Source organism: Cantharellus anzutake (assembly GCF_015039405.1).
Source record: "Cantharellus anzutake strain C23 chromosome Unknown EI90scaffold_165, whole genome shotgun sequence".
In the NCBI taxonomy this organism is placed as follows: Eukaryota; Fungi; Basidiomycota; class Agaricomycetes; order Cantharellales; family Hydnaceae; genus Cantharellus; species Cantharellus anzutake.
Window position 1 is genome coordinate 89663 of NW_024067115.1, and position 26471 is coordinate 116133.

At 47.2% G+C, this 26471-nt stretch overlaps 2 protein-coding genes across 2 annotated transcripts; one reads left to right on the forward strand and one right to left on the reverse strand.

The window, feature by feature from the left end:
* Positions 1–1145: 1145 nt before the first annotated feature.
* On the reverse strand, positions 1146–4216 carry EI90DRAFT_3091697 (rab-GTPase-TBC domain-containing protein). The gene is made up of 5 exons (XM_039062397.1): positions 4138–4216; positions 3873–4080; positions 3775–3819; positions 3106–3726; positions 1146–3053 (listed from the first exon to the last, which is right to left on the reverse strand). Exons 1-5 carry the CDS (start codon positions 4164–4166, stop codon positions 1269–1271), a joined length of 2688 nt encoding a protein of 895 aa, XP_038908363.1. The 5' UTR covers positions 4167–4216; the 3' UTR covers positions 1146–1268.
* A 1-nt stretch (position 4217) lies between these two features.
* On the forward strand, positions 4218–7458 carry EI90DRAFT_3091698 (JmjC domain, hydroxylase-domain-containing protein). The gene is made up of 7 exons (XM_039062398.1): positions 4218–4526; positions 4575–5311; positions 5358–5619; positions 5678–6185; positions 6242–6502; positions 6555–6724; positions 6778–7458. Exons 1-7 carry the CDS (start codon positions 4276–4278, stop codon positions 7163–7165), a joined length of 2577 nt encoding a protein of 858 aa, XP_038908364.1. The 5' UTR covers positions 4218–4275; the 3' UTR covers positions 7166–7458.
* Positions 7459–26471: the final 19013 nt, after the last annotated feature.

The following is a 26471-nucleotide window of genomic DNA, read 5'->3' on the forward strand; positions in this document are numbered from 1 at the left end:
AGTACTTTAGCTCTAATATCAATTTGACCACGACCTCCCAAGTCCTGACCCCAGCAAGGCAACCCCAGTGAGTCTGAAATGAGGGCCAAGAGACAGCTAGGGGGCACAGCCCTCCTTTAGAGTCGCTGAGGCCAAATGCCCTACCCTTGGGCCTTGTTCACGGCATCACGGCCATTGCGGCCTATAGCGGCCTGCTAACGGTGACCTTCGGTGCCGACCCCAGACCAGTGTCTAACAGGACAGCAGGGTACCGGGTCAGGTTGGGCCGGGTGGAGCCGGGTCAGGCAGGTGTGCCCTGACACTAGTTGATTTTGAACTGCCATACAAGCATTAGTTACAAGCTGTATATAAGCGCTAGGGAACTGAATAGAGAATAAGTCGCCAGATCTCGCGGAGATTGTGGGTGGAGAAAAGAAGAAGGAAAACAAACAAGAAGCACATGTTTAAGACAGTGAAGGTCAAACGTGACCTTTGCTGCGAGATAACAGGGTGCAGCAAAACATGGGACAAAAGGTCGTGGTGCTCTGTGCCGCTAGGTCGTTCAATGACAATTAGGAGAGGGGTTGTGGAGAAGTGGCAGGAAGTGGTTAGACAGCGACGGGCGGCAAGCAGAGTGTGCAGGGAGTGTTCGGGCATGGGAGAAGGTCGGGGAGGAGGTCGTCTGACTCCGGGGAATGCCGGGTCGTGACATCAGAGCAGCTTGGTGCCCTGACAATGGCTGGTTCCCAGTCTGTCAAAGACAATCAGCTATAATATTCAATGGGGGAGTAGATAGGCTGAAGAGTCATCTACCATGCCACTTTATATATCCACATATGGGTTTACGCTGGAGTCGGCATACACATGCGGCTTGATAAATAATAGACAAGCATGCTTTCGCATGCAATCTCAATAACTCAAAGTAGATGTATATACAAGATAAAATCACAATAAATATTGGGAATCAAGTAGAGAGCGTGTGTGGCCCTTGCAGGCCTTACACCTTCCCTTCTTGATTATTGTTTCATTTGATTGACCATTGTCAATCACTTTTCTGGAGCTGAGTTTGCAGGTAAACCATGTGCTCTCTAAGATCAAAAATTTTAGGAGTTTCACTGCTTGCAAGCTTGATTAGGTGGGGTATACCCATCCTTGGTCCTTGTGTGCAACAAGTTAGCAAGGAATCTTGATAATTAGTATAAAGCTTGGGAATGAACACTAAAGCACATATTGGGGGCTATTCAGGCTCGGCCATGGTAGGCAACATTGTATTGATATTCGTGGTTTGTCTATCCATCGGAGCCCATGCCATCCGTGGAATATGCCTGCAAGACTCCATGATAATCATCCTCATCATCAGCTTTGACACCTTCCTCTTCACTCATTGACACAGGTGGCCCCGTCGCCGGGACCGTTTTGGATTCACAATGAGATAATTTGCGCCCTCTTCGTTCGCGTGGTGATGGCTTCCGGTAAAGAGCGTAGTCTGAACTTTGTCCCTCAGGCCGTGGCGTGATTGGTTGCCTTGGTTCGTCGTCAGATGCATCACTCCACCATTGGGAGTTTGGCTCCTGGAGGTGCGAAAGCCCTAGTGAACGCTTGAAACGTGACCGGGATGGACGCGTTCCAAGGGTGGAATTATTCATTGAGTATTCAGCATGACTCATCCTGGGATTCCATAGATCATGATGAGTAGCGGAGGAGATATCATTCGGTGCAACATTGTTTCGAGGCACTTCATCCTCCACTGGTGGCGAAGATGTGCGCAGGGTTGATGTGTAACGTTTATCTGGGTGAATTGTAGAAGTAGGATCGCTGTCATGTGCCGCGGATGTCTCTGTTTCCCAATGCGGGGGCACGGCCGGTGACATTAATGGTGATCTTGACAAGGCTGAAGATGATGGCGAATTCATGTGCGCGCCAACTCTCCGCCTGCGGATCGGCACTATCCTGCTGGTCTCAGAGTCTGAAAGATGACTCTCTCCCGGTTGGCTGGTGGAGGACATGGAGGACGGACGCGACTGCGTAGAGTCACGAGTTACTCGTCGGCTGGACAAAATGAGGGGCCGCGGCCCACCCCCGAATACATTCGGCGAAACTGGTGGAGATTGGGGCCGTTCCTGGAGCCCACTCCCTCTCACGCGCCAGTTGGAGTCAGGGGGATTCGTTTTGGACGATCTTGTCGAAGTTTCTGAGTCGTAACCGGCGAGAAGTGCTCCAGGGCTTAATATTCTAGCATCAGTTGGGCTGCGGCTTAACGCCGAGGGGTTGCTGGTGGGCGAAGATATCGCACTATCTTGGGATGAATTCGAAGAATACGACGTCCTCCAAAGAGAAAACTGGCCAAAAGATTTCGTTCCTTCTGAAGATGACTCAGCAAATTTAAACCTTTTGGCACTATCATGGTGGGATCCCTTCCAGTAGTTCAAGGCTGCCGCAGCAAGATTAGATCGAGCTTTCGAGAGGGAGGCAACCGCATCGCTTGAGTCTAAGAATTGGCTCAAGGTTACTTTGGGTTTGGTGTCTCCCTTCAAGTCCTTGGTCTGGGTGGATGTAACAGCAACGTAACCTGGGAACCAAGGACTTTTAAGGAGTCGTCCGTGCACGCGATTCAGAGTAGATGGGATGGATAAAAATGGCGGGTCATCACTGCGTGTCCCGGATGCACGACCTTCTCTCTGCTGCTTGCGTGTTAGCCACACGACACCTTGCATTATGGATTCCAGTCCCACAACATGAACAGGATAGTTTTGCAGTATCTGGATGCCTTCAATAAATCCTTCGCCCATAATTCCCTCGGGTCGAGGAGCCTCAATTGGGGCTTCTTCGGCCCACAGTCCTCCTTTGTAGCGATTACCGGCAATAATCAGCCTGTTTCGTATTCTCAACACCATTGATGTGCAGATATCGATTAATAGTGTGATGCGCGGAGCATTCGAAAGGTTGGAGGGCGGCTGAGAGAATAGGAGATCCCACAATAGGATTACGTGCTCAAAAGGCAAGGTTCGGGAAAAGAGTGATGAAATCCATCCCAGGGCCCAGTAGGGCAGCGCAGGATCGAGAGATTTTGCATGCTACAAAGACAAGGTCAGATGAGGGACTAGGATTTACGTGATCAGGGCGTACAAGCTCTTCCCACAGCCCATTATCTGCCCAACAGAGTCTTTCGCTTAACCGTCCCAACACCCCTTGAACACCGTTTGTGTCATTGAGGTCACCCACCAAACCAATAAAACTGCCGAGATCGCCCACCATCTCCCCGAATGCCCAGAAGACGTCCGATTCGGCTTGGAGAGCATTGTCATAGTCAACTTCATGCAGTGCAAGCACGAAGTACAGCGGGGCGAGGACAAAGGACATTGCCTGGTTGTATCCCCGATCTGGATAAAGAAGGGCGTGGAAGTAGAGGATGCGGAGGAGGGAATCCCGATATGAGTTCTGCGGCTCATCGGCATTCTCGATGGCGGGGGGCACAGACGATACAAGAGGAGAGTCAGGAAGGGACAGGGTAATCTCGGGCTGGACGGAGTTGCGTTGCGGGCCAGACTTTACTTTCCGTATCGAACGAACCCTACACTGGATCGCTGCCCAATGGGGTTGAGAGATTTCTTGGCGACCCGGGGGCGAACTCCACGATGATGATGAGGGACCTGAATATGTCGGGAAGAAAGCTTGCAAATCCATGGCAGCTACATCCTTCTCTATGCCCTCAAGCAGTCTGTCACCAAGTGACAGCGGATACGTCGGCTATATGGGGGTTAGAGAGAAATGCAAGCCAATGAATCGATATCTCACCGCTCCCTGGACTTCAAGATCGCCTATAAAGCGACGGGCAATTCCCTATGAAGGAGGGGGATTGGCGGGGCGCCAAGGAAATAAGCAGGCCATCTCACCAGATATTTGAGTTGGGATTGTTCGACAGAACTGGTCCATTTAGACTTCTCCGGAGGAAGGGAACCAAGTAATAAACGCCACACCCGAGGTCGCAAAAATGGGGGATGGTCAGGGATTCGGCCAGCAGAGCAAAGGCGCCTAAATTCATCTATATTTACGGTATGAGGCGAGGTACTGGGGTCCAAGAAACTCTCTATCTTGTTAAGCCTGGTGGAGAGAAATTAGCCATTAAGTGAGGGACTGGTGCCGCAAAAAGAGGGGCACCTGAGGGCCTCTTCACTGGCTTCTCCCATGAGAACGATGCAAGCATGCGATAATTTGTTGTTGAGGCAGTGTTTTGGGCTCTCCCGTCACGTGGCACTGAACGCTACGCGGCGAGGTTTCAGACTTGGAGCCAGAAATATGTCGCAGGACGCATCTGCAGCAGCATGTTGCATTCAACCAGACCACTTTTATCCGAATGGGTACACTATGGGGAAACGGCATGAACCCGGGGCGTTGCTCGACCCATCGCAGGACCCATTTGCCACACGCGGTATACCTGTATTTCGACCATCCATGGAGGAGTTCCAGGATTTCGAGGCTTACATGGAGATGGTGCAAGTTTGGGGAGCTAGGAGCGGAATCGTTAAAATCATCCCTCCTCGCGAGTGGTATTACCATGCGAATCTTGACATGGTCAGTCACTGATGACACTCCAGGGCGCAGTCTTTACCGTCAACGGTTCCTTTGTTGCCTTCTATTAAAGTGAAGAATCCCATTGAGCAACGCATGGAGGGTGGGGGTGGGCTCTTCAGGCAATGCAACGTGGAAAAGCGCAAGACATTTACGATCATGGAATTCGCTCAGATGTGTTGGAGGGAGGATCTCAGGTCGCCGAGCCCTTCTCAAACTGCACGTAGTGCACGTTCCAGCTACCGTTGCAACGGGACGTCCGGGGAGAGTGACTCTGAGCACAACGCGTCCAGTGTCATCCCATTCGACTGGGCTACCGTGGCGAACAGTCACAACTTGAGTTCAGAGGAACTAAATTTCTATTCTACATTCGATCCTCATTCAGCCTGGCTTCCTCCTGATACTCAGACATCGGACTATACTCCTGAGGCTTGCCGAAATCTTGAGCGTATTTATTGGCGAACGTGTGGAATATCTGCCCCGGCGTGGTATGGTGCAGATATGCAAGGATCACTGTTTACGGATGCTACCACAACGTTCAATGTTGCCCGTCTGCCGTCACTTCTTAGCCGTCTCAGCATGAGACGAGCCTTGCCAGGAGTGAATACTCCCTACTTGTATTTTGGCATGTGGCGTGCCACATTCGCCTGGCACGTAGAAGACATGGATCTTTACTCGATCAATTACATCCACTGGGGGGCACCAAAACAGTGGTACGCTGTCCCGAACGAACGGAGCAAAATGTTCGAGGCCATCATGCGAGGTAATCACTTACATTTCACCGTGATGTCCACTGATGCATGGTGTAGGGTACTTCCCATCTGACACTTCGGCATGTCCAGAGTTTCTGCGACACAAATCGTACCTTGCATCGCCGACATTATTAGCGCAAGCGTCATGCCGACCAAATCCACTGGTTCAACATCAGGGTGAATTTGTGATTACATTTCCCAGGGGATATCATGCTGGTTATAATATGGGATTTAACTGTGCCGAATCAGTTAACTTCGCCCTGAAGAATTGGGTCGATATTGGCAGAAAAGCCAAGTTTTGCACATGTGTACCCGATAGGTTTGTTTAGTCTTCGTTCGTGTGGCCACATGCATCTCGGGTCTTACCACTCAAGCAGCGTTCGCATAGATGTGGATGCACTGCTCGCGGAATCCAGAGAATCTCAGGAACAGGAGGAAAGGAAACGTCGGCATTTGAAACGCAAAATCCCTCCCGATGAAGTCTTGGTCCCTTCGCACCTTGCTAAGCACTCTGCACGTCATGATTCTTCGCCAGCAACGCTTCCTGCCCATTCGACGGACAAGTTGCTCGTGTGCTTACCGAAGAGGATCTCGCATCAACCACAATCGTCTGGTTACTTTTGTTGTCTATGTCCCTCATCCACAACTCACAGCTCTGGCCCTCTTCTGCGTTGTGCGTCCGCGCCACCGACGCATCTGCGAGGTCAGGCTTCGACGGCGACCAAATCCCAATCCCAACCGTTACCCCAAGGGCTGCTCCCAGTTGTCGGGCTAAGAGCTCATGAAACATGTGCGTTGGTGCTGCCAGAGACCTGGATTGATGTAGTGGACGGTGAGAACGTTGTGTGCGGCCTCGACTGCATCGGGAAAGACCGTTGGAGTTTGGTGAAACGATTCGTTGGCACTGTCACAGCATTTGCTAAACATGCTTGTCCCAGTAGAAATGCTCGGTGTGCATCTCTCCGGCTCAAAAACAACACGGGGCCAAGATACAATGCACCCGCGGGAAATGCATCAAGGCGTTTCATGTCACTTGTGCATTGCAGAAAAGTGATATAGCATTCAATACAGAGCTGACCCGATCAGACGTGGTTCTGGTTGACCCGGCATCAACACACTCCGATCAAGATCTCTCATCCACTTCACCAATACGATCAGTGAAAAAACTTTCCTATGAGCTTCTCTGCTCTCAGCATAACCCGGTATGTACTTGTCTTGTCTTCCCACAATGCAGCCCCCAACGATTTGTTCCAGATTGTTCAGCAGCGTCGGAGGACTCAACGGCTTGACAGGATGCAGGCGGATTTGCTTGCCTTGCCACCAGATTCTCGGATTAGAGTTCGAGTTTCTAGTGGAGTATTTGAGGTGACTCTTGTTCAAGTGAATGTGCCAGAGCACAGCATTTTGGTTCAGTGGGGTGATGGGTGAGTGCACTGGGATTCCCAAATTTTTCTCTGCTCACTTAGATGACGTACAGGAAACTACGTGATCTTAAGTGGGGCTGCATAGTAAAGGCATCGCCAAAGAATGTGCTTGGCACCTGTCTCCCTTCCTCGGGTGTAACAGGGCCTGACGACTTAGAACTGAAATCCGTTGGACAGAATCTCAGCTTCACCCCGGGGCAGTCAACAACTACAACTTTGCCTCCTAGCTTGTCCGACCCTGATCATATTGGCGGGCTCTTGGGTACCGTCCAGAGTGCCACCAGTCCTCAGCTACTTAACATCGCTCCGAATGAATCATCAACAATTGAACGCCAATTGAAGTGCATTTGCATGACGCCACCTCTTTCATCCGACAACGCATATGCTACACAAGGCCCGTTGCCGTACTCGACCCTATCTACGACCTTTGACCCGGTATAACTGACACACAGTGATTTGGTTGTATGCATGCTGCCTCTGACTGCCGCAGCTCCTTTGTTAGATACTCTCTGTAAATAATATGGGAGTTTCTGTGGTTTCCACTGCATCTGAAGCACCAGCGTTTCCAGCTTTCCACATCTGTTCCCGCTATTATTGGTTCAACTAGTTGAACTGCCTTCGGCTGGTTGAGGACATTTGTTGTATTCCAAATATAGCAACACGGTTCAGTGGCCCCCAGATGTAATATAGAAATGAGAGAACTGTAACTATAGAACATATGGTGCTAAAGCACCCATATTTATACTATGTGATGACATTCCGAAGCTTTCTATGCACAACACTCATGTGCTTAGTCATGTCCTCTACACCATCTTTCACATATGTCTTGGTGACTTGCATTTCCAACAACATTGAATGTGGTTCCCTGTTCTCAACAACATCTCAACTGTAATTTAGGACATTCCAGACATAGGATAGCATAATAATTTCTAGTTCCTCCTCTCAGGTTGGAGGGAACTGTAAGGTTGTGTTCATGGGTAGTTTCTACCCAGAGTGTGTAGTTCAATCATGTGTAGGGCCTAGTTCCCAGCCCATTGAGATATGCGCTGTATGGTTGTTATGTTATAATCACGGCATTTCAGCCAGACACACTGAGTACAATATCACAGTATCATTAGATATCGCACTCAGCTCTACATGCCACACTTATATACATTTCTGTGTGGCACAAAAGAACAAAGGCTAAACTGTTAGAACAAGGAAATTTCCCATAAAAGGGAACAATAACCGTGACACATGGGCATCAGAATGCCACTTCAACATGTTATAGAAATGGGAATTACCCATTTTAGACTCTTATGGGCTCTGTGCACAGCCCATATTACATAATTTGTATAATAATAGAGTTTATCCAATCAATTACAACCAAAAAATTGCCACTTGTTAAACATCTATAAAATCATATGGACTGTGATATCCATACAATCCTGACCTCAGCTCCAGGCTCCCAGAACTCTGAAACCAACTCTGGAGCCCCACACCACCCTCTTCCTTGCCGACTCCCAAGAGGTTATCCCACCTCCAGCTCCAATATCACTTTCAGTCCAACTCCGGACCATTCCGGATCCGACCCCTAACGGAATAACCACTTGCTCTAATGCTAATGCTAAAGCTCAGTCTCAAGCTAATGCATGAGAACTATAATATTACCTAATGCTAATGCTATAAGGTAATATACAATGAGTTACAATGTATAAGAAATAAGAGTAAAAGAATGTTGTAACTAACCTCAGTCTCAAGCTAATGTGCGAGAACTGAGGGAAAAAAGGGAAACTAATTCAACCGAATGAATATAGTTTGTGGCCTTCACAGATAAGTCCGAAGTGACCAAAATAAGTAAGAAGAAAAGGTGTTGTGACCAAGTAGTCACGCTACCATGGGAATGTGGCTGTATGACAAACTCATCCAGCCTCCCATAGCACACAGTTCCTCCAACAACCCCAACCATGACACCTTCCAGATGAGTATGCAACATCCCTGCTCCTGTTAGATGCTGTGGGTTCAGACAATTCCAGAATGGAATCAGAGACTTATCATGGAGGGACCTTGGCCTCAGCGACTCAAGTGGAGTGCTGTGCCATTGCTGGTTGTCCTGTTGGTCCTTAATTTTGGATATGGCAAGGGTAAAGTCTCTAGGGGGGAAATCAAGTTGATTTCAGACTGAGGTTACAAGTTACTAAGTACATTGTATATATAGGAGGGGTCCAGTGAAGGGGGAGAACAGAAAATCCTATAAAGGCTGTTATTTCTTCTGATACTTATATGTTAGTATTGGTACTTTAACTCAACCACTGTAGCGTTTTGGTTGCTTTGTGTATTGATATTTGTATGTGTGACTAATTGTTTGTGTGTGTATGTAACTCTCAGGGTTCAATTCACTTGTCTACCTGATTGTTCCACATGAAAATCGTGCTATAGACCTCTATTTTTAGTTGTTTCACCTCTGTCTTGTCACTTTTAACTCGGAGTGACTCCAACTGACTTGACTCAACATCACTATTTCTTAACTTCTTCTTAACTTTCTACTGAGGGTTGATCACTTTTACTCAGATGTGATCTGAACTGCACACTAATCAGGTTTGACTGAGGTCATAGCAGGAGATGGCCCAGGAGGCCCAGAATGTATTGGCAGCAAGCACAGCAAGACACGCATGATCCATATCAATCTGCTACAAGTACAAGGGAATTCCAAGCAATAACAAGAAACCATACAATGAAAACAAATGGAAACAACAACCAAAGTCAGACGTGAGCAGATACTAATAATACACACAAAAATCGGAAACAATCACAAAAGCTCAGAAGATAGGAGATAGGAAAGGGAAGAAAAGTTTGAACTGCAATATTATGGTGGCAGCGAAAGGGGAGGGGGTGGGAGAGACAGAACTAGTCAAGCTATAGCAGCAGATATGAGCGAGTTAAGAAGATAACAGCAGCCAGGGAAGCAGGAGAGGCAGCAGCAGCAGTTCACGAGTGTGAGTTTGATGAGTGGCAGCAAGTTGGCATTTGACTCACCACAAGAGATGTGAGAGGATTCAGCCGATAGGGAGAGGAAAGGGGGCATCATGGAAGCCCTTATAAGCATGGCCTGAATCATCGTGAGCATTCTCGTGATGAGTGAAGTTCAGTACGTACCTCCACTGGTATAATCTGCTTCGCACATCTGCACCAGAAAACCCAGCGTATGACTGAGGCATGGTTCCTGGGTCCATCAAATGGTCAGGTTTGCACAGCGACTCATGAAAGATAGGGTGGCAAAGGGGTGAGTGTGGTGCTGAGACAGGTGCAGCAGGGTCTGATCAAGCAAGAGAAGTTGCAGCATCAGCTGGGCTGATTCCAGTTGTTGCCCCATGATTAGTCTTGTGAAATGAGGACATTAAACAACAATAAAACTTATTTTATTAGGACGCCTTATGACCCATGAGCCAGAGCACATGGGGGAGAGGAGTAAAGAAGGAAGAGGGGTGAGACCAGAAAATGCGGTCTTTTATACCTTTCCTAAGGGCTCTGTTTTCACATGTCACTTTACTATTTACATTGCTGAGTAATCTTGTATTGAGCTCAGTAATCCTCTTATATAAGCAATCAGCATCCCATTCTGCTTCTAGAACTTCTGGAAGTTTTGGTGTGGGAATCAACCAATTGCACTGCCTAACACCCATCATGACCTTATTTACCCTTGTTTACTCACTTTATTCTAAGTCACATGTCATGGGGGTTATTTGTTAGCTTAAGAGTGTAGCTTTCTGTTGGTATAAACAACAGTAAACTACAAGGATTATTTATGAAGATATGAATTTTTCAAGATTTAATTTCAAGGTTCTCCAGATTGCTTCAGCATTAACTCATCCATTTTCTTACAATTAATTCTGGATAAATTATGCCTTGTTCCTGGACTCGAACTCTTTAGTTTCGCATTTCTACCACAAAATCAGGACGTTTGAGCCAGTCTTCTCTGAAAGCTTGTTTTAATCTTGTTAAATCCATTTCTCCCTCAATTCTTCAGATTCTAACATGAAATCTTCCCATACACAGACCTATACTTCATCAGCAAACCTGGATGTGGAGGTCTGAGAGCTCTCAGAGCTCTCAGAGCTTCAGTACTTTGAAATTGCAGGTCCCCTTCTCTGAGAGCTCTGAAAAGTAGTCAAAGCTCTGAGAGCTCATAGAGCTATGTAGCCCAATCAATATATAGACCAAATTTAGGGATATAAATGCAGTTATCTGAAATTACTTAGGGAAAATGGGGGAAATGAGTGGGAAAATGAGTGGGGAAATGGGGGGGGAAAATGAGGGGAAAATTGAGGGGGGAATGGGGGGGAATTGGGGGGGGATGAGGGAGAAAATGAGGGGGGAATTGGGAGGGGGAATGAGGGGAAAATTAAAGGGGGGAAATGGGGAAATTTGGAGGGGGGGATGAGGGGGGGGATGAGGGGGGGGATGAGGTGGGAATTGGGGGGGGGGGGGGAATGAGGGGAAAATTGAAGGGGGGAAATGAGGGGGGAAATGAGGGGGAAATGGGGGGTAATTGAGGGGGAACTGGGGGGTTTCTAAAAAGTCTGGGAAAATTAAGGAAAATTCAGAAAATGGGGGACTTTCTAAAAAAGGAGAATGTCCAAAAAATCAGGGGAAATTAGGGGGAAAATCAGAAATTTTGGGATAAGTTAGGGAGAGATATTTCAGGAAATTAGGAATAATTGGAAAAAAAAATTAAATCACTTTTTTGATAATTCAATGTGCATTGGAAAGTGCCAAAGTGGGGCAATGTAGCAATGTATGTTTCAGTGTTAGAAAACTCTCCCACCATGTTTTGGTGAGCCAAATAACCATGGCTTTTTGACCATGGGAAATTTGGTGTCAAAGGCTTGGATGATATCTGAAGAATACATCAGCTTTTTGTTTGCTTTATTGGGTGGTATTTTTAATTTACTTCATTTGGAACACTTTTTTAAAACTGATTTATACCCTACATAACATGCATGGTTACATTGCCACACTTTGGTGCATTCCAATTCACATAGAATCATCAAAATTGGTTGAGTTTTGAGCAAGAAATGAGATGAAAGATAAAGTGCAAATTTTTGAATTTCAGAGTTTTCCTCATATTTTGTAAATAGCAATAAACAAATAAGGTGCTGATTTTAGTAAACACAAAAGGTATATGAGCTCTATGAGCCCACTGAGCTCATAGAGCTCATAGAGCTTTCAGAGCAATGACAATGGCCATTTTACACACACATATATCCATATTATCTTTGCACTACTGGTGCCAAAATAACTAAGCAGATTTCATGGAGATATGAAGACCATCCATTATTTAAAAACAAAAAGCTCTATGAGCTCACTGAGCTCATAGAGCTTTTCAAGTAATGATGCTGGCCATTTAATATGCATTTCCAAAAATGTATATACATATATTATCTTTGCACTTCTGCATCCTTAGGAGAACAAAATCATTCAACCATTTAATTTTCTCCACCCAATGTGTAGAGGGTGCACAGCAGAAAGACTCAATTTGCTCACAGAGCTCTGTGAGCTCTGAGAGCTCCCTACCAAGTTTGCTGATGATGTGACTTCTGGATATTTCCGGAAGTTTTCGTTATATTGTGGCCACTGTGGGAAGGTGAGAAGTTAGCTTCCTTCTCACCTTCTTACCCACAGCAGGCAAGTTGTATATTACTTGCCTTTCACTTATGCACCTTTATTAGTCATACTTCCTCCTACCTTGCCCTACCCCTTCCACCTGGATCTCCATACCTCCAGTGTTACAAAAATGGGGCCAGAGGTGCCCATTTTTGTCCATTCGAGGCACAGGGAAAGGGAAAAGGGAAGGGAGGTGGTTCATAAGAAGTTACAGGTAGTTTCACAGTTGGTGTAACATGTAGTGTAGCAGATAGTGTTGCAGCAGGTTTTTCGTTGATTATTGATTGGTTAAACTTAATTACTATACAAATCATGTGATACAGAACCCATAAGAGTTTAAAATGGGAAATTCCCATTTCCATAACATCCAGACTTCCATTTGTCCTCTCTCTGGACCTCTGTACCCCTGGTTACCTCCTTATCTCCTACCCTACCTCCACTCATCATATTCTTTAATTACTCCTTATATTATATTTTCCCTGCACCCAATATCCTGGACTACGACTTCTGAGTTCCAGACCTTTCCAGACATTTTCCTCATAGTACCCCTGCTTGCTTATGAACAAACTTAACCTCTGTTATTCAGTTGGTGTACCATTCTCCCACTCCACACTTCTCAAATGTAATTCAGGCTTTTTGCCTAAAATGCATTTGTCCTGTGGAGTCAGTTATTATTCACTTCTGCTTCCCCTTGGTAACGTCTGTTTACCTTTGGACTTGTCAAACACACCAATTCTGGTGCAGATGGGCTCAACTAGGGGGATCTAGGATGCCAGGTAGTGCTCTGAATCTTCTCTGGAGGGCACCTGAGTCTACAGGTTATACAAGAGCCTTGAAGGACACAGCGTCAGCGACTCAGAAGGGAGTGCTGTGCCTCTGTTTATGTCTCTGGTGTCCTTAATTTCATAGAGCTGGGGTATCTTGTAAGAGGGGAACATAGGATGTTCATTAGGGAGGTTTAGTCGAAATCAGAACTAGGGTACAAGGATTTCTGAACTACAGGTACTTTAGACAAAGTCCAAAAGGTACCAAAAGGTCCCAGGGCAGTATGGGGAATAATCCGAACAGGGAACCCAGGTGTCGGTGAAGGAGCGGAGCTGGATCACCTTATGTAACCAGTTTCCTATGTCCAATAACGATATTAGAGTTTGTGCTGATTTGCGTACTGACCGTGTTTTGGTTGCCAAATATATGATTGTTCACTGTCTAAACAACAATAAACACCCCCCAACGATCTCACCTGATGTATAGATCGTCTACAGATAAAATTTTATATTGACTTTACTATGATTTCTAGTCAATATTACACCTAGATATACCACTTTTCAGTAGGACGTGATTTTCCTGATAATTTACTGAAGGAAAACTACTAATAAAATAATTCCGCAATAAATGTTACTCAATACAGGAGTGACCAAACTGCTCTTTCTATCGCTTAGAGTGCATGCTAGTTATCTAGCAGGTTCAGGATCGCTCACTTTTCTCCTGTGGTGTGATAACCAAGTATTGCTGAGAGATTATTCAATTAAGAAGTCCCTCCACCAAATTCTCACTAATTCTCACTATGACACTTTTGTTCAGCTGCGTCTAACTGACCCTAACTCACGCTTAGAGTGACGTGTTAGTTTTATATTAGCTAACAACTAATATTTGCTTTTATCTTTTGGAGCAAACGAACCAACCACTGGTGAGGAGAATTAAACTTTTATTTCTACCTGAGGTTTGAGAGGGGGCAGAAGCGGTGGCCTTTTATGCTTTTCAGAGGCCTCTCTACTCCCACGCCTCGCACTAGTTACATGTGCTACATTTGTATTATAGATAGTTCTAGAATGATATAGGGGCTTGGGCTGTGTAAGCTTAATAATGGACTTAGGACATGACTCAGCAATAAGTAATTCATTTCTTTGTCTTTTGGGCCGATCTCAGCGGGATCTTGTAGCGCTGAAGCTATGCTCTACACCGCCTTAATTACGAACGGTTATCTTTAGAAATGACTCGGCTATAAAGGAACTTTCTAGACTGTTCTCTAATTGACCCCTTTTTGTGAAGCCGCATCATTACTAATGTTCTAGAGCCTTCCCAATTAATTAACTGATCCGCGGACTTCTGAATCACTTCATGCTTATGATCCGAGATCCAGATCATCAATCATTCCTTTGTTCCGATTTATTTGAGCTTAAAATCAAAAAGTTTTGATGAATCATGGGAAAATATACAAGATCCGGTTTTTTAGCATTTTCTCCTCTTCTGATGCGATCAAAAACTGTCCGCCCGCGCCGGGGAATACTCTGTCATATGGTATTCGGTCCGCCAGACTTCCGGGCGCCAATATATTTCCCTTGAGTCACATTACTTTTTGTAAGAATTAGCAAATAAATATATATGAATTATAAGGTGTTTCGCCGTTTGAGCGATATCTCCGTCAGTTTTGAAGCTTTTAGAATGAAACAAAACCGTGGATAAAGTTAAGAAACAGTCCTTTCAGATGGTAAAAAGATTACAGTCAAAAGTTTACTGGTTCCCGAGATATTCACATTTCTTTCCCAATGTTCCTTCTTATTCTGCCGTCTATGTGCTATTTTCTTGTTGTAGGGTTATATTCTTTGAATATTACACCTATGCCAAGTTCTAGGCATGATTGTAGTAGATTAAATCTCATACTACATGGGTGTAGATAATTTATAATGATCTAATGTCTGTCCAGTCTCATAAAGATCATGAGATCTGTTAAACGTCTGAACTTGTCACCTGTTCGTTGACTATTCTGATAGATCATTGTTTTATTCTTTGAATATTATTTCTCCTACATCGGGTCAAGTGGAGGCAGAGAAGAAGGCAGAGAAATAAATGAGAACAAGAAATGGGTAACCAAGGTTAGCCAACTGAATTAAAAGAAGACATCAGCCATGAGAGAAATAGGAAGTGTTAGAGATGGGCGGATTCAGATGACTCCGGAGTGGAATCGGAGACTTAGCGTGGAGGGACCTTGGCCTCAGCGACTCAAGCAGAGCACTGTGCCATTGCTGTTTGTCCATTTGGTCCTTAATTTCACAGTAGGCGAGCAGGAAGTCTCTAGGGGGCATTTCAGGTCAGTTTCGGACTGAGCCTCCTACGAGTATGTACAAGCGCCGATATATATAATGGAGGGGGCAAAAGCACAAGGAAATGAAAGGGAACCGAATCGGAACGAAGGCGTCCGAACGGGGACAAAGGGATGACAGAAGCGGAGCGGTACCGAAGGTCATAAGGCAGAACCTGTGATACGTCTGAAAGGAGGTAAGGAGGGCGAGGCCCAGAGGGGCAGGAGGATGAGGGGAAGTGGGGATGATGACTAACTGGCTAGAATAGAAAGAAGCAGTAGTCCAAATAGGGATGAAGGGAAAACGCGAGAAATACATTACAGGCGGTGAGAGCGCCGAAGGCGGTCCGCGAAGCTCGGGGGTTGTGGAGCTTACGGAGGTTACGGAGGTGGGGTTGGAAGTCCGAGGAATATTGGCAATGGTGTTTACGTAGTATGAGGTCACCAATGCAATGGACTAAGGCCGAGGTGGAGTCAAAGTCCGAGGTAGGGACTATGACGGAGGCTCGGAGTAAGGTACGAGCGGTGTCCGAGTGCGAAGTACGGAACAACGGTGGAAGGTCGTAACTTGGCGGAAGGGTGGCGGAGGAGTAACGGAGGGAGGAGAGGGTGGCGGAAAGGAGAGTAGTCAGGTCCGAAGGTGAGTATCGGAGCGGACGGGGGAAGTGTAGGAGGATAACGGGAGGGTGGAGGTGTTGTGAAGGGGGAGCGGAGTAGTAGGAGGGTGGTGAGAGGTAAGGAGGAGGTGTGTTGCCAGGACCGAGGGTGAGTATCGGAATGGCAGCGGTAGGTTATGACTCCGGAGGTGAAGAGGGTGGAGGTCCGGAAGTCGGGTCGGGGTCGGGTATGCACGGATATGACAAGAAGCAGCAGTCCAAATAGGGATGAGGGGGAACGCGAGAAATACATTACAAGTGGTGAAAGTGCCGAAGATGATCCACAAAGCTTGGAGGTTGCGGAGCTTACAGAGGCAGGGTTGAAAGTCTGAGGAATATTGGCAATGGTGTTTACGTAGTATGAGGTCACCAATGCAATGGACTAAGACCGAGGTGGAGTCAAAGTCCGAGGTAGGAACTATGACGGAGGCTCGGAGCAAAGGTATGAGCGGTGCCCAAGTACGAAGTACGGGTCAGCAGCGGAAGGTCGTAACTTGGTGGGAGGTCGGCGGAAGAGGACCAGAGGGAAGAGAGGGGAAGGAAGAGAGGGGAAGGAAGAGAGGGGAAGGAAGAGAGGGGAAGGAAGAGAGGGGAAGGAAGAGAGGGGAAGGAAGAGAGGGGAAGGAAGAGAGGGGAAGGAAGAGAGGGGAAGGAAGAGAGGGGAAGGAAGAGAGGGGAAGGAAGAGAGGGGAAGGAAGAGAGGGGAAGGAAGAGAGGGGAAGGAAGAGAGGGGAAGGAAGAGAGGAGAGGTGTCAGATCCGAAGGTGGGTATCAGAGCGGACGGGAGAAGAGTAGGAGGACGACGGAAGGGTGGAGGTGTTGTGAGGAGGGAGCGGAGGAGTAGGAGGAGGAGTAGGAGGAGGGTGGCAAGAGGGGTGGTGTTCGGTCCGAGGTGGTTATCGGAGCGGACGGAGATAGGACGGGAGAGTGACGGAGGAGTGGAGGTGGCATGGGAGGTGAAGGGATGGTGCCAGGACCGAAGGTGAATATTGGAACGGACAGCGGTAGGGTAGGATTCCAGAGGTGGGGAAGGAGGAGGTCCGGAAGTCGGGTCGGGATTGGGTATGCACAGATATGACAGGAAGATGACTAATCAAGAAGTGAAGGGTAGAGTTGCTGTGGATGCAGCTAGCTCTGGTACTGGAGTTACACATCCAAGGAATATTGGGTGACTCCAGTAAATGAAATGGATAGTAGAATGGTATGAAAGAATATAATAAAAGTGTTGGGATTCTGGCAGGGGTCAGGGCAGTCTGGTTCTGAAGGTTCCGGCTCAGGTCTGAGCATCCAGGGTGGAGGTGGCTAAGGGTGCCAATGTTGAGGACTAGTCCAGAGCAGAGACAGTGGGAGTGGAAGGGGAGTGGAACAGTGGGGGGGACTGGGACTGGGTATAGTGAAGGTGAGGGTAGCGGTGTAGGAGGGTGGGGTAAGATGGGGCCATGATTCCGGGATATGACAGGACTCAAATATTCTATATATACTCTTGTAAACCTCCTAGTGAATAGAGCCAGATATAATATTAAGTCCATCGACCCCCCATCTTCCAGCCTGCCTAAGTCACTCTCATCAATGCCAAACCAGTCCTGAGTGACACACGTGCCTAAGGCCCTTGGTATGATAACCAATGAATTGCGTGACGAATGATTGACCCTCACTAAGGCCTCTGCCATTAAGTAGTAAGGGGTGGCCAGTTGGCCCCTCCTCCCTGGCAACCCAGTTCCTTCATCACCAGCCCCCCTGACAAATTGGGGATGCAGTAGGGTGCAGCACTCCGCTCCAAGTCGCTGAAGCTGAGTCCCTTCAACACCCTCATCACCCCCAGAGCTCCACCCCATCTCTGGCTGGCCTCTGACCTACCATCAGATGACCCAGAACCCTGAGCTCCACACGACACCTGCCTTGGAAGTGCTTGGATAGCTTCCAGAAATGGTCTGTGACATCCATCTCTGGAACTTCTGGTCTTGGCTTCAACCTTGGACTTTGACCCCACCTCTGCTTATGTCCATTGTATTGGCTACATCATTTCATTTATTTACCTTTGCCAATATTCTAGACTTTCACCTCCAAGTTCAGACTCTCTGGACTTACTTCAGACCTTGCAGTCTCCACTGCATTGTCCTATTCAATTCTTCTTATTTCCCTCATTCCTATTTGGGCTGCTGCTTTTTTCTATTCAGTCAGCTAGCCATTCCCCACTCCCATCCTCCCTCCTTCCTCATTGGGCCTTGCCCTTCCTACCTCCCTTGGGAAGCACCATTGAGTCAAACCCTTGGCCCTCAGTGCCATTCCCCCTTCCAGTTCCCTTTGTCCCCTTTCAGTTTACCCTTGTTCCTTTTGACTCTGGACTCCATCTATTACATAGTAACTTGTATCCTCAGTCTGAAATTGACTTGAGATTCCCCTTGAGACTCCCCCTTCACTAGATCTGAAATTAGGGACCCCCAGGACAACCAGCAATGGCACAGCACTCCACCTGAGTCACTGAGGCCAAGGTCCTTCCTAATTGAGTCTCTGATTCCATTCCAGAACTGTCTGAGACCATCCTCTAACATGGACCACCTTCCCTATCCTATTCCCCTTCCTGCACCTTGAACAGACAAAAATGGTGCTATATATTCAATGGGGGAGTAAAGGCTTCTGAGCCAGTCTACCCTCTGCACTACTTTACATACTTATGTATATGCTGGAGTCAGCAAATACATGCAGCTTGGTAAATATGCTTTTGTGCACAATCTCAACAAGATATAAATGAAATAAAATAGGAAAGCATGTGCAGCCTTCTCAGGCCTTACAGGAACTCTGCAAGTGGATCATTGGCATAAGCAATCATGCATCAATGCTTCTCCTCCCAATAGTTCTGTAATTCTTTTCCATGTAATTCCCAAGGCCTAGGAAGCCCTGGTTGCTTATCTGTAAGGCTGGTGTAGGTTCTGGCCTTAGTGCCTCTTCAATCCCCAGGCAGTCAAAAGCTAGGTTATACAGAACTTAGTATTTCAGCTTTGGCCCAGAGTCAAGTGAAGAAACTTCACTCTTCTCCACACCCACCATATGTAAATACATGGTTACAACAAGAATAACAAAGGAATAAAATAATAGGAACCACCTATTCCTTACATTAACTTGGCTAGTGAGGGAGAGGCAATTAACCTCAGTGTCCTCAATAACTTGATTTTCATCAAGTTTAACTGGTTTGTGCATAACTGGGCATTTACATTTATTTTTATGGAAGTGATAGGATTTACTGTACTAACATGACCAACAACCTGTCATGCATCACACTAGGAAAAAGGTTGAGTTAGTTATGTCACACTGTAAACCTGGTTTCAGGGTGGCTGTGCATACTGTAATTCAAATTTCCCTTTTTCGGAAGTAAACACATTCAAAACCAAAAATGGCTGCCATGATAGCTGCCTGCTGTGGTGGGTAATGGCTTGCTAATTTCCCAACCTGCACCTTAGATTCCATCCACACCTCCTGTAGGTTCCATACCTGAAATAGAGTTTCCCAAATTTGGAGGATGATGGCAGGAATGTAATGTGTACCAAGTTTGACTGAACAAGGAGGGTTGTCATAGTGAGATTCATATTCAGAAATGAATTTTTTAATCATGGGGCAAGGGGGCCAATGTATTCTGCAGAGATCATTTTCAGCCAGTTCCTTGATGGAGGGTGGTGTCAGGGACAGCTCCGAAAGCGGCGAAGTCCCAGCATGAGGGACTTGGTGGGACAGATGTCGGCTGTGCATAGTGGCGATCCCGTCGTGGGGTGAGTGTCCCCAACCACTTAGTCTGAAGTGGGAAGTTGAGAAGAAGGCTGCTTCTTCTGTTCCCACCCCAGGCACTATTATATACATGTGGCTAGGGTCATGTGGAGGAAGCCACATCATCTCTGCACACAGCCGCACTTCCCTGGGTGTCTCCGTGGGAGATCCTGGAGGTGGCTGCTCAGTAGGTGGGAGTGTGCGTGGCACATGTGGCGATCAGGGGAGTGGGGTTAGGTAAGTAGTGGTACATGGAGAAAAGGGAAATCGACCATAGAATAGAAATAGAGAGAAAGGGGGAAAATGGGAAAGGAGGGACGGGAAGTGATAGCAGGGGAAGCAGAGTAGTGCAGTGCAGCGTGGGGTGTGGTGCAGGGTCAGGTGGGTGTGCCCTGACAGGTGGGTGGTAGCTGAGACACAGATGTGGCCAAATTTGTTTGGAGGGATGGAAGTTTAAAATTGAGAAACTCAGTCACAGACAGTGCTTGGGATATTTCTGTATCAAATAGGTTCATTTGTGCAAGAACAAATTTATTGTGCAAGGGCAAAAATGTGATATTTGGGTGCAGGAAAATTTTCACAAAGGCACTCAAAGCACATTTTCAAGTTACTTATTATGGGGCATGATCAACATCTGATAGTATTGCCTTCCTTTTATGGTAAGTTCACTGTCTGGGTGTCACACATCAACATGAGCTGCTGGTTCAGTACTTTTTGTCACACTCCAGATGCAACTGGTAGTCGGTATTGATGGATATTCTTTTATTGTTACTCTTACCCTTTTTGATTATTTTGCCCAGGTGCCATATGGCACCAATATTCCCCATCTATAATCCTGTACATACTGGATTTTGGAAGAAAGTTCTCCCCTCCCCCAATTTCTCTAAGGTGCTAGGACACATTTGAGTTGGTGAGAGTGTGTGGAATTCCAACAGTAGGAATAAGGGCAACAGTCTAGCCCACAATGAGTGGGTAGTAGATTTGTTGAGCCAGGACCTTGCAGAAATCCTGGAGAACCCACTGAGAGTTTAAGGATCAAGTCTAGTCTGGCCTGAACGCGTTGGAATTGAAGAAAAGAAGTATTTACACATGATGGATGCGATTACCTGTGGTCTCAACCTGCAACTGTTGCCAATGATCACCCTTGCTGGTCGATCTCTGCCGATGAACCCATCAAACCCATCATCTTGCATCCTGGAGATGTCCTTGCCACATTGATTCATCAATCATGTGGCCTCCACCTTCCATTCTCCACCTGAATCAACGCTGAGTGCTGATGCCAATGCATCACCAGCTACAGTTCACACTTCCCATTTCCTGTTTCCTGCCAGCCATGTCAACCCCCATTCCCTGCACCAGCCACACAATTCTACAATTCTGGCAACCTCTCTTGACTTCGACCCCCCACTGTCTTCAATAGAGTTCAATGACCTCGATTTGTCATTGTCATTGTCAAGGCCAGAATAAGCACCATCTGATTCTGTGTCATCCAATGTCAATGTGCTTGGTGCCAACCATGTTGAATCTCTGCTGTGTTGCCATCTCCAATGTCAATGTTACTTTTCCCCCAGCTCCAACATGTCCTCTCCATTCCACATTGTCACTTCCACTGTCAACATGCCTGTCAACATTCATTTACCATTGGCTGCATCATGTCTCGCTACATGCTGCAAAATTGCAGTTTATTCATGAGCTGACATGACTGGGGTATTCCCCTGGTTTTTTAGTATTGCTGGTGTCATGGTCCTGCATGCTCCCTGGGCACTTAACCCATTGATTTCCCGCGTCCATCTGAGGCGATTACTCTTATGTTGGCACACAACACTCATTTGTTGCCACCTCTCAAGTCAATGGGCCCCTCCTCTCCTCCCATGCATGCCGCTGCATTGATGATGTTGATATCGATGCTTCTCTCTCATGCAATTATATTTCTGCATTTGACATCAAGATGTCCATCAACACCTCCACCTCCACCCCTGCCTTCACTGGCCCCCCCTTCCTGTGTCCCTCTGACCACTATTCCCATGGACTCTGACAAGTCTGCATGCATCTTCGAGTCCATGCACTCTTCCTTCATTGCCCACACCCAGACCTGTGACAATCTTATGGATTGGTCCATTCCCACCAGAATTCTTTGAGAACACCTATTGGTTGCTCTAAGGGGAGAACCTATAGGTTGTTCTAAGGGGAGAGTGTAAGGGGTGGATAGGGATGGGATGATGCACACTTTGCACTCCCACAGTCTCAATCTGCATCTTGCATCCTGGAGATGCCCTTGCCACATTGACACATTGTCAATTGTGCAGCCTCCACCTTCCATCCATCCACCTGAACCAACTCACTGAGTGCTGATGCCAATGCATCACTGGCTATGGTTCATCCACACTTCCTATTTCCTGCTGGTTACATCAATCCCCATTGTCATGACCTGGCAATTCCCACGGTCAGGTGACCACTCCCCACACCTTCTCCCACCTCCACTTTGACCCCGTCAACTCCGCTCCCTGCCCGACGCTGCCTGGACAAGCCTGTCACCCCTCCCCGTTGTTACTACCTTTTCCATGGCCTGTCACAGGCCTACAAGTCATCCCTTATTACTCTTGTTTCCTTGATGGCTGTGCACAGCTGTCCTTCTCCCATGCTCTTTGTTTGTTTTTGTCCTTCTTAAAGCCGCCCGCAATCTCCATGAGATCTGGTGACTTATTCCTATTCATTCCATTATACTTAAATACTGGTTGTACACTACCTCATACTTCAGTTCGAAAATCAACTAGGGTTACCCCCTGTGCCTCCTGTCTGAACTCAGTCGCACCCTCTGCACTCTGAAATATCGGGGCTGCATCAAGTACGAGGTGCAATGCTCATGGACAAGTCATTGAAGCCAAAACCCCACTTCGCTGCAATTGTCATCCTGCCCTCAAACGGGCTGTTACACCAAAGCAGCGGACCTTAACGGTCGCCGACAGCGAGTCACGGTAACATTTCCCATGCCCTGACAGTATTTTCGAACTCCCCTCGCTCTTGATGTTAAACACTATGTCTTGCAAACCCATGACCCATTCTCAGACCCGCCCACCAGTGGCTGGTACTTCCACATCACCATATATGCAGTATACCTCCCGCATATTATTTGATAGGGAAGAGTCAGATGAACCTTTATTCAAGAGTTTCATGGCAGACCAGGCAGACTTACGGTCCTCAATGCTGTAGGTGGGATAATCGCCCACACACAGAGCCGGCTCGGATACCCGTTTCCACGATTAGAAAACCACCTTTCATTCATGCGACAACTCGATACGAATTTGGTATCTAAAAATAGGGCTAATTCCTACGATCCCATCGATACCAAGAACATCCCAAACAGTGGAGAATTGACGGAGTTCTGCATTGGACAGGTTAGGCATGGCAGGTCACAAGTGTTAGAACTTGCGGATTCGGACGACTCCGGAATGGAATCGGAGACTTAGCATGGAAGGACCTCGGCCTCAGCGACTCAGGTGGAGCGCTGTGCCATTGCTGGTTGTCCTGGGGGTCCCTAATTTCGGATCTAGCAGAGGGAAAGTCTCTTGGGGGGGAATTCCAGTCGATTTCGGACTGAGGTTACAAGTTACTAGGTACATTGTATATAAGGAGGGGTCCGGAATCAAAAGGGACAAGGGTAGGACGAAAGGAGACAAAGGGAGATGGAAAGAGGAACAACACCGAGGGTCAAGTGTTTGACTCAATGGTGTTTCCCAAGGGAGGAATGAAGGGCCAAGGCCCAAGAAGGAAGGAAGGAGGATGGGAGTCGGGAATGGCTAGCTGACTGAATAGAAAGGAAGCAGCAGCCCAAATAGGAATGAGGGAGAATAGCGGAATTGAAATGGACAATGCAATAGTTGCAAGGTCCGGAGTAAGTCCGGAAAGTCCGAACTCGGAGGTTAAACTCCGGAATATTGGCAAAGGTAATTAAATGGAATGAGCTAACCAATACAATGGGTATAAGCGGAGGTGGGGTCAAAGTCCGAGGTCGGAGCTAAGACCGGAGGTTCCGGAGACGAGACATGAACGGGATACCGGAGCGGAGGTCCGGAGTCGGGAGCATAGGGTTTGCGTACTCGTCTGGAAGGTGTCGAGGTTGGGGTCGGACCCGGAATGTTCCGGAGTCGGACTGAAGGTGGTGTCTGAGCCGGAGGTGGGATAACCTCTTGGGAGTCGGCAAGGAGGAGGTGACGGAAGGGAAGTAGGACTCCGGAAGTCGGAGTTCGGAGTTCCGGGAGCCCGGAGCGGAGGTCAGGATTGTATGGATATGACAACAAGTATGTGCGGGCATGGGAATCTCAAGCGGCAACCCAGAATTCCAGCCTCACTCGTTCCCACAGTGTCGTATAAATTGGTAAAAATGCTTATCGGCTGCATGAGAGTTATCTCCGGCTGCATTTTCAATTTCGGCTCTTAATTCCATAAATCCGTTGAGATATCGCTTATTTTCTTATATTTTCATATTTTTGCCATCATTTCAGATATTGATTGATATTCTTTTATTGCTACTGTTACCTTTTTTTATTATTTCGCCTAATAAGGTACCCAGGTGCCATATGGTACCAATATTTACCATCAATTATTTCTTATAATCCTGTACATACCGGATTTTAAAAAGAAGTTCTCCCCTCCCCCAAAATTCTCTAAGGTGCTAGGACGTGCTAGAGTTGGAGTGAGTGTGTGGAATTCCAACAGTAGGAATAAGGGCAACAATCTAGCCTGCAATGAGTGGGTAGTGGATTTCTTGAGCCCGGACTTTGCGGAAATCCCGGAGAACTCACCACGGAGTTAAGGATCGAGAGTTGAGTAAAGTCTAGAGAGAAAGTAGGAGTTTTGGAGAGTTTGGCCCCATGAGCTTAGTCAGCATAGAGAGCTGCTAGCCCTCTTGCAACGCTGGTGAAACACCATCAATACTGCTGGCAACAAACGCTGAGCAAAGTTGACAGCGATTCACTTGGCAATGAGGCCAAGGTAATGGCCCAGACCCCAATCGAGCCGGTGCCAGAACCCGAACCAGAGCCCAAGCCAGTGCCACAGGAGGAGTTACCTGCCGATCTGCCAGCTACTGTTGACGAGGAAATCGAAGAAATCGATACTGAGCAAGCTGAGCAAGCCCTGCCAAAGGGACGGATGGTCTTCATGCTTACCAAGGTGATCACTGATCTTGCTCAAACCACTTGCGACATCTGCCAGATGATTCCGCCACCAGCACCACCCCCAGCTCCTCCACTGCCACCTCGTCCCAAACCAGCCCGTAAGAAGGTCTGTGAACCTGAACCATTTGACAGCTCTGACCACAACAAACTTCGTACGTTCTTCGTTCAATGCAAAGTAAATTTTATGACCCACACCCGAGCATTCCCGACCAAGGCTGGCACTGGACTGGTTTGAGCCTGATATCCTTCACGGCCACCACCCTGGTTGAGAACCACAGTGGATGAACAATTGGACAAGGTTTGTGGGAGAACTTGAACGTAACTTCGGCCCACACGATCCCGTCGGCAAGGCTGAAGAGCGTTTGTTCAACCTAACGATGAAGGATGGACAAACTATTGGGAAGTACATTACTGAGTTCAACTGCTATGCAGGTAAGTTGGACAACTGGGGCAAAGGAGCCCTCCACACCTTGTTCTACCACAGTCTGCCTGATCGTATCAAAGATGAGATCACTCAGTTTGGTAAACCAATGTCATTGTACGACCTACAGGACCTCACCGATGAAATCGATACACGCTACTGGGAACGAAAGGCCCAGACTGATCAATGCAATAAACCCACCTCCGACACCCATGACAAAGGCTCCCAAAAACTGCACCCTGCCAAATCCCAATGATCCGCTGCACCTTCCCCCGCCACACCCTCCACATCCACTAATAGTAAACCAAAGGACAAGCATCCCGACGGTAAGCCAAAATCTGACCTCACCGCAAAACTTGGGAAAGATGGAAGGCTAACCAAAGAAGAACGTCAATGGCGTTTTGACAACAACCTATGCATGTTCTGCAGTAAGCCGGGACACATAGCTAAGGATTGCTACAAAGCCGGGTCGAGCGCATCCAAAGCCAGAGTGGCCAAGGTTGCCACCCCAGAGCCGGCCACAACACCAGAGCCGGAGTCAGACTCATCGTCTGATGCAAAAAACTAACCAGCAACCCTCCGGATGCCGCATGATCGGAGGGTTGTACTCAACCCCTTCATGCAAAGAGGGAGGTACACTTGAACGCGTCCGCCCTATCTGACCCCAATTCTCTTTCTTTCTCTGTTTCTTTCAGTTCCTGTGATGGTCAATTTCCTGCTTCAAGGGGGAATGCCCCCGGCTCTCCATTGTTTTCCAATTCCGGGGCCTCTATCCCCCATCCAAAAATGTTTTTCGCTAATGGTCTACCCTCATTTTCTCCTACTAACTGTGATCCCTCTTTTGTTTTTCCCATCCAATCGATTCAGGATCTTCTGATTGTTTTATTGATACTAAGCTTGTTAATAAACACAATTTACAGACCTACTCCATACCCACGATGCAGCTCTGCTTGTTTGACGGCATGACAAATCACATGATAACACATGCCGTTGATCTCCCCATCCATTTTGT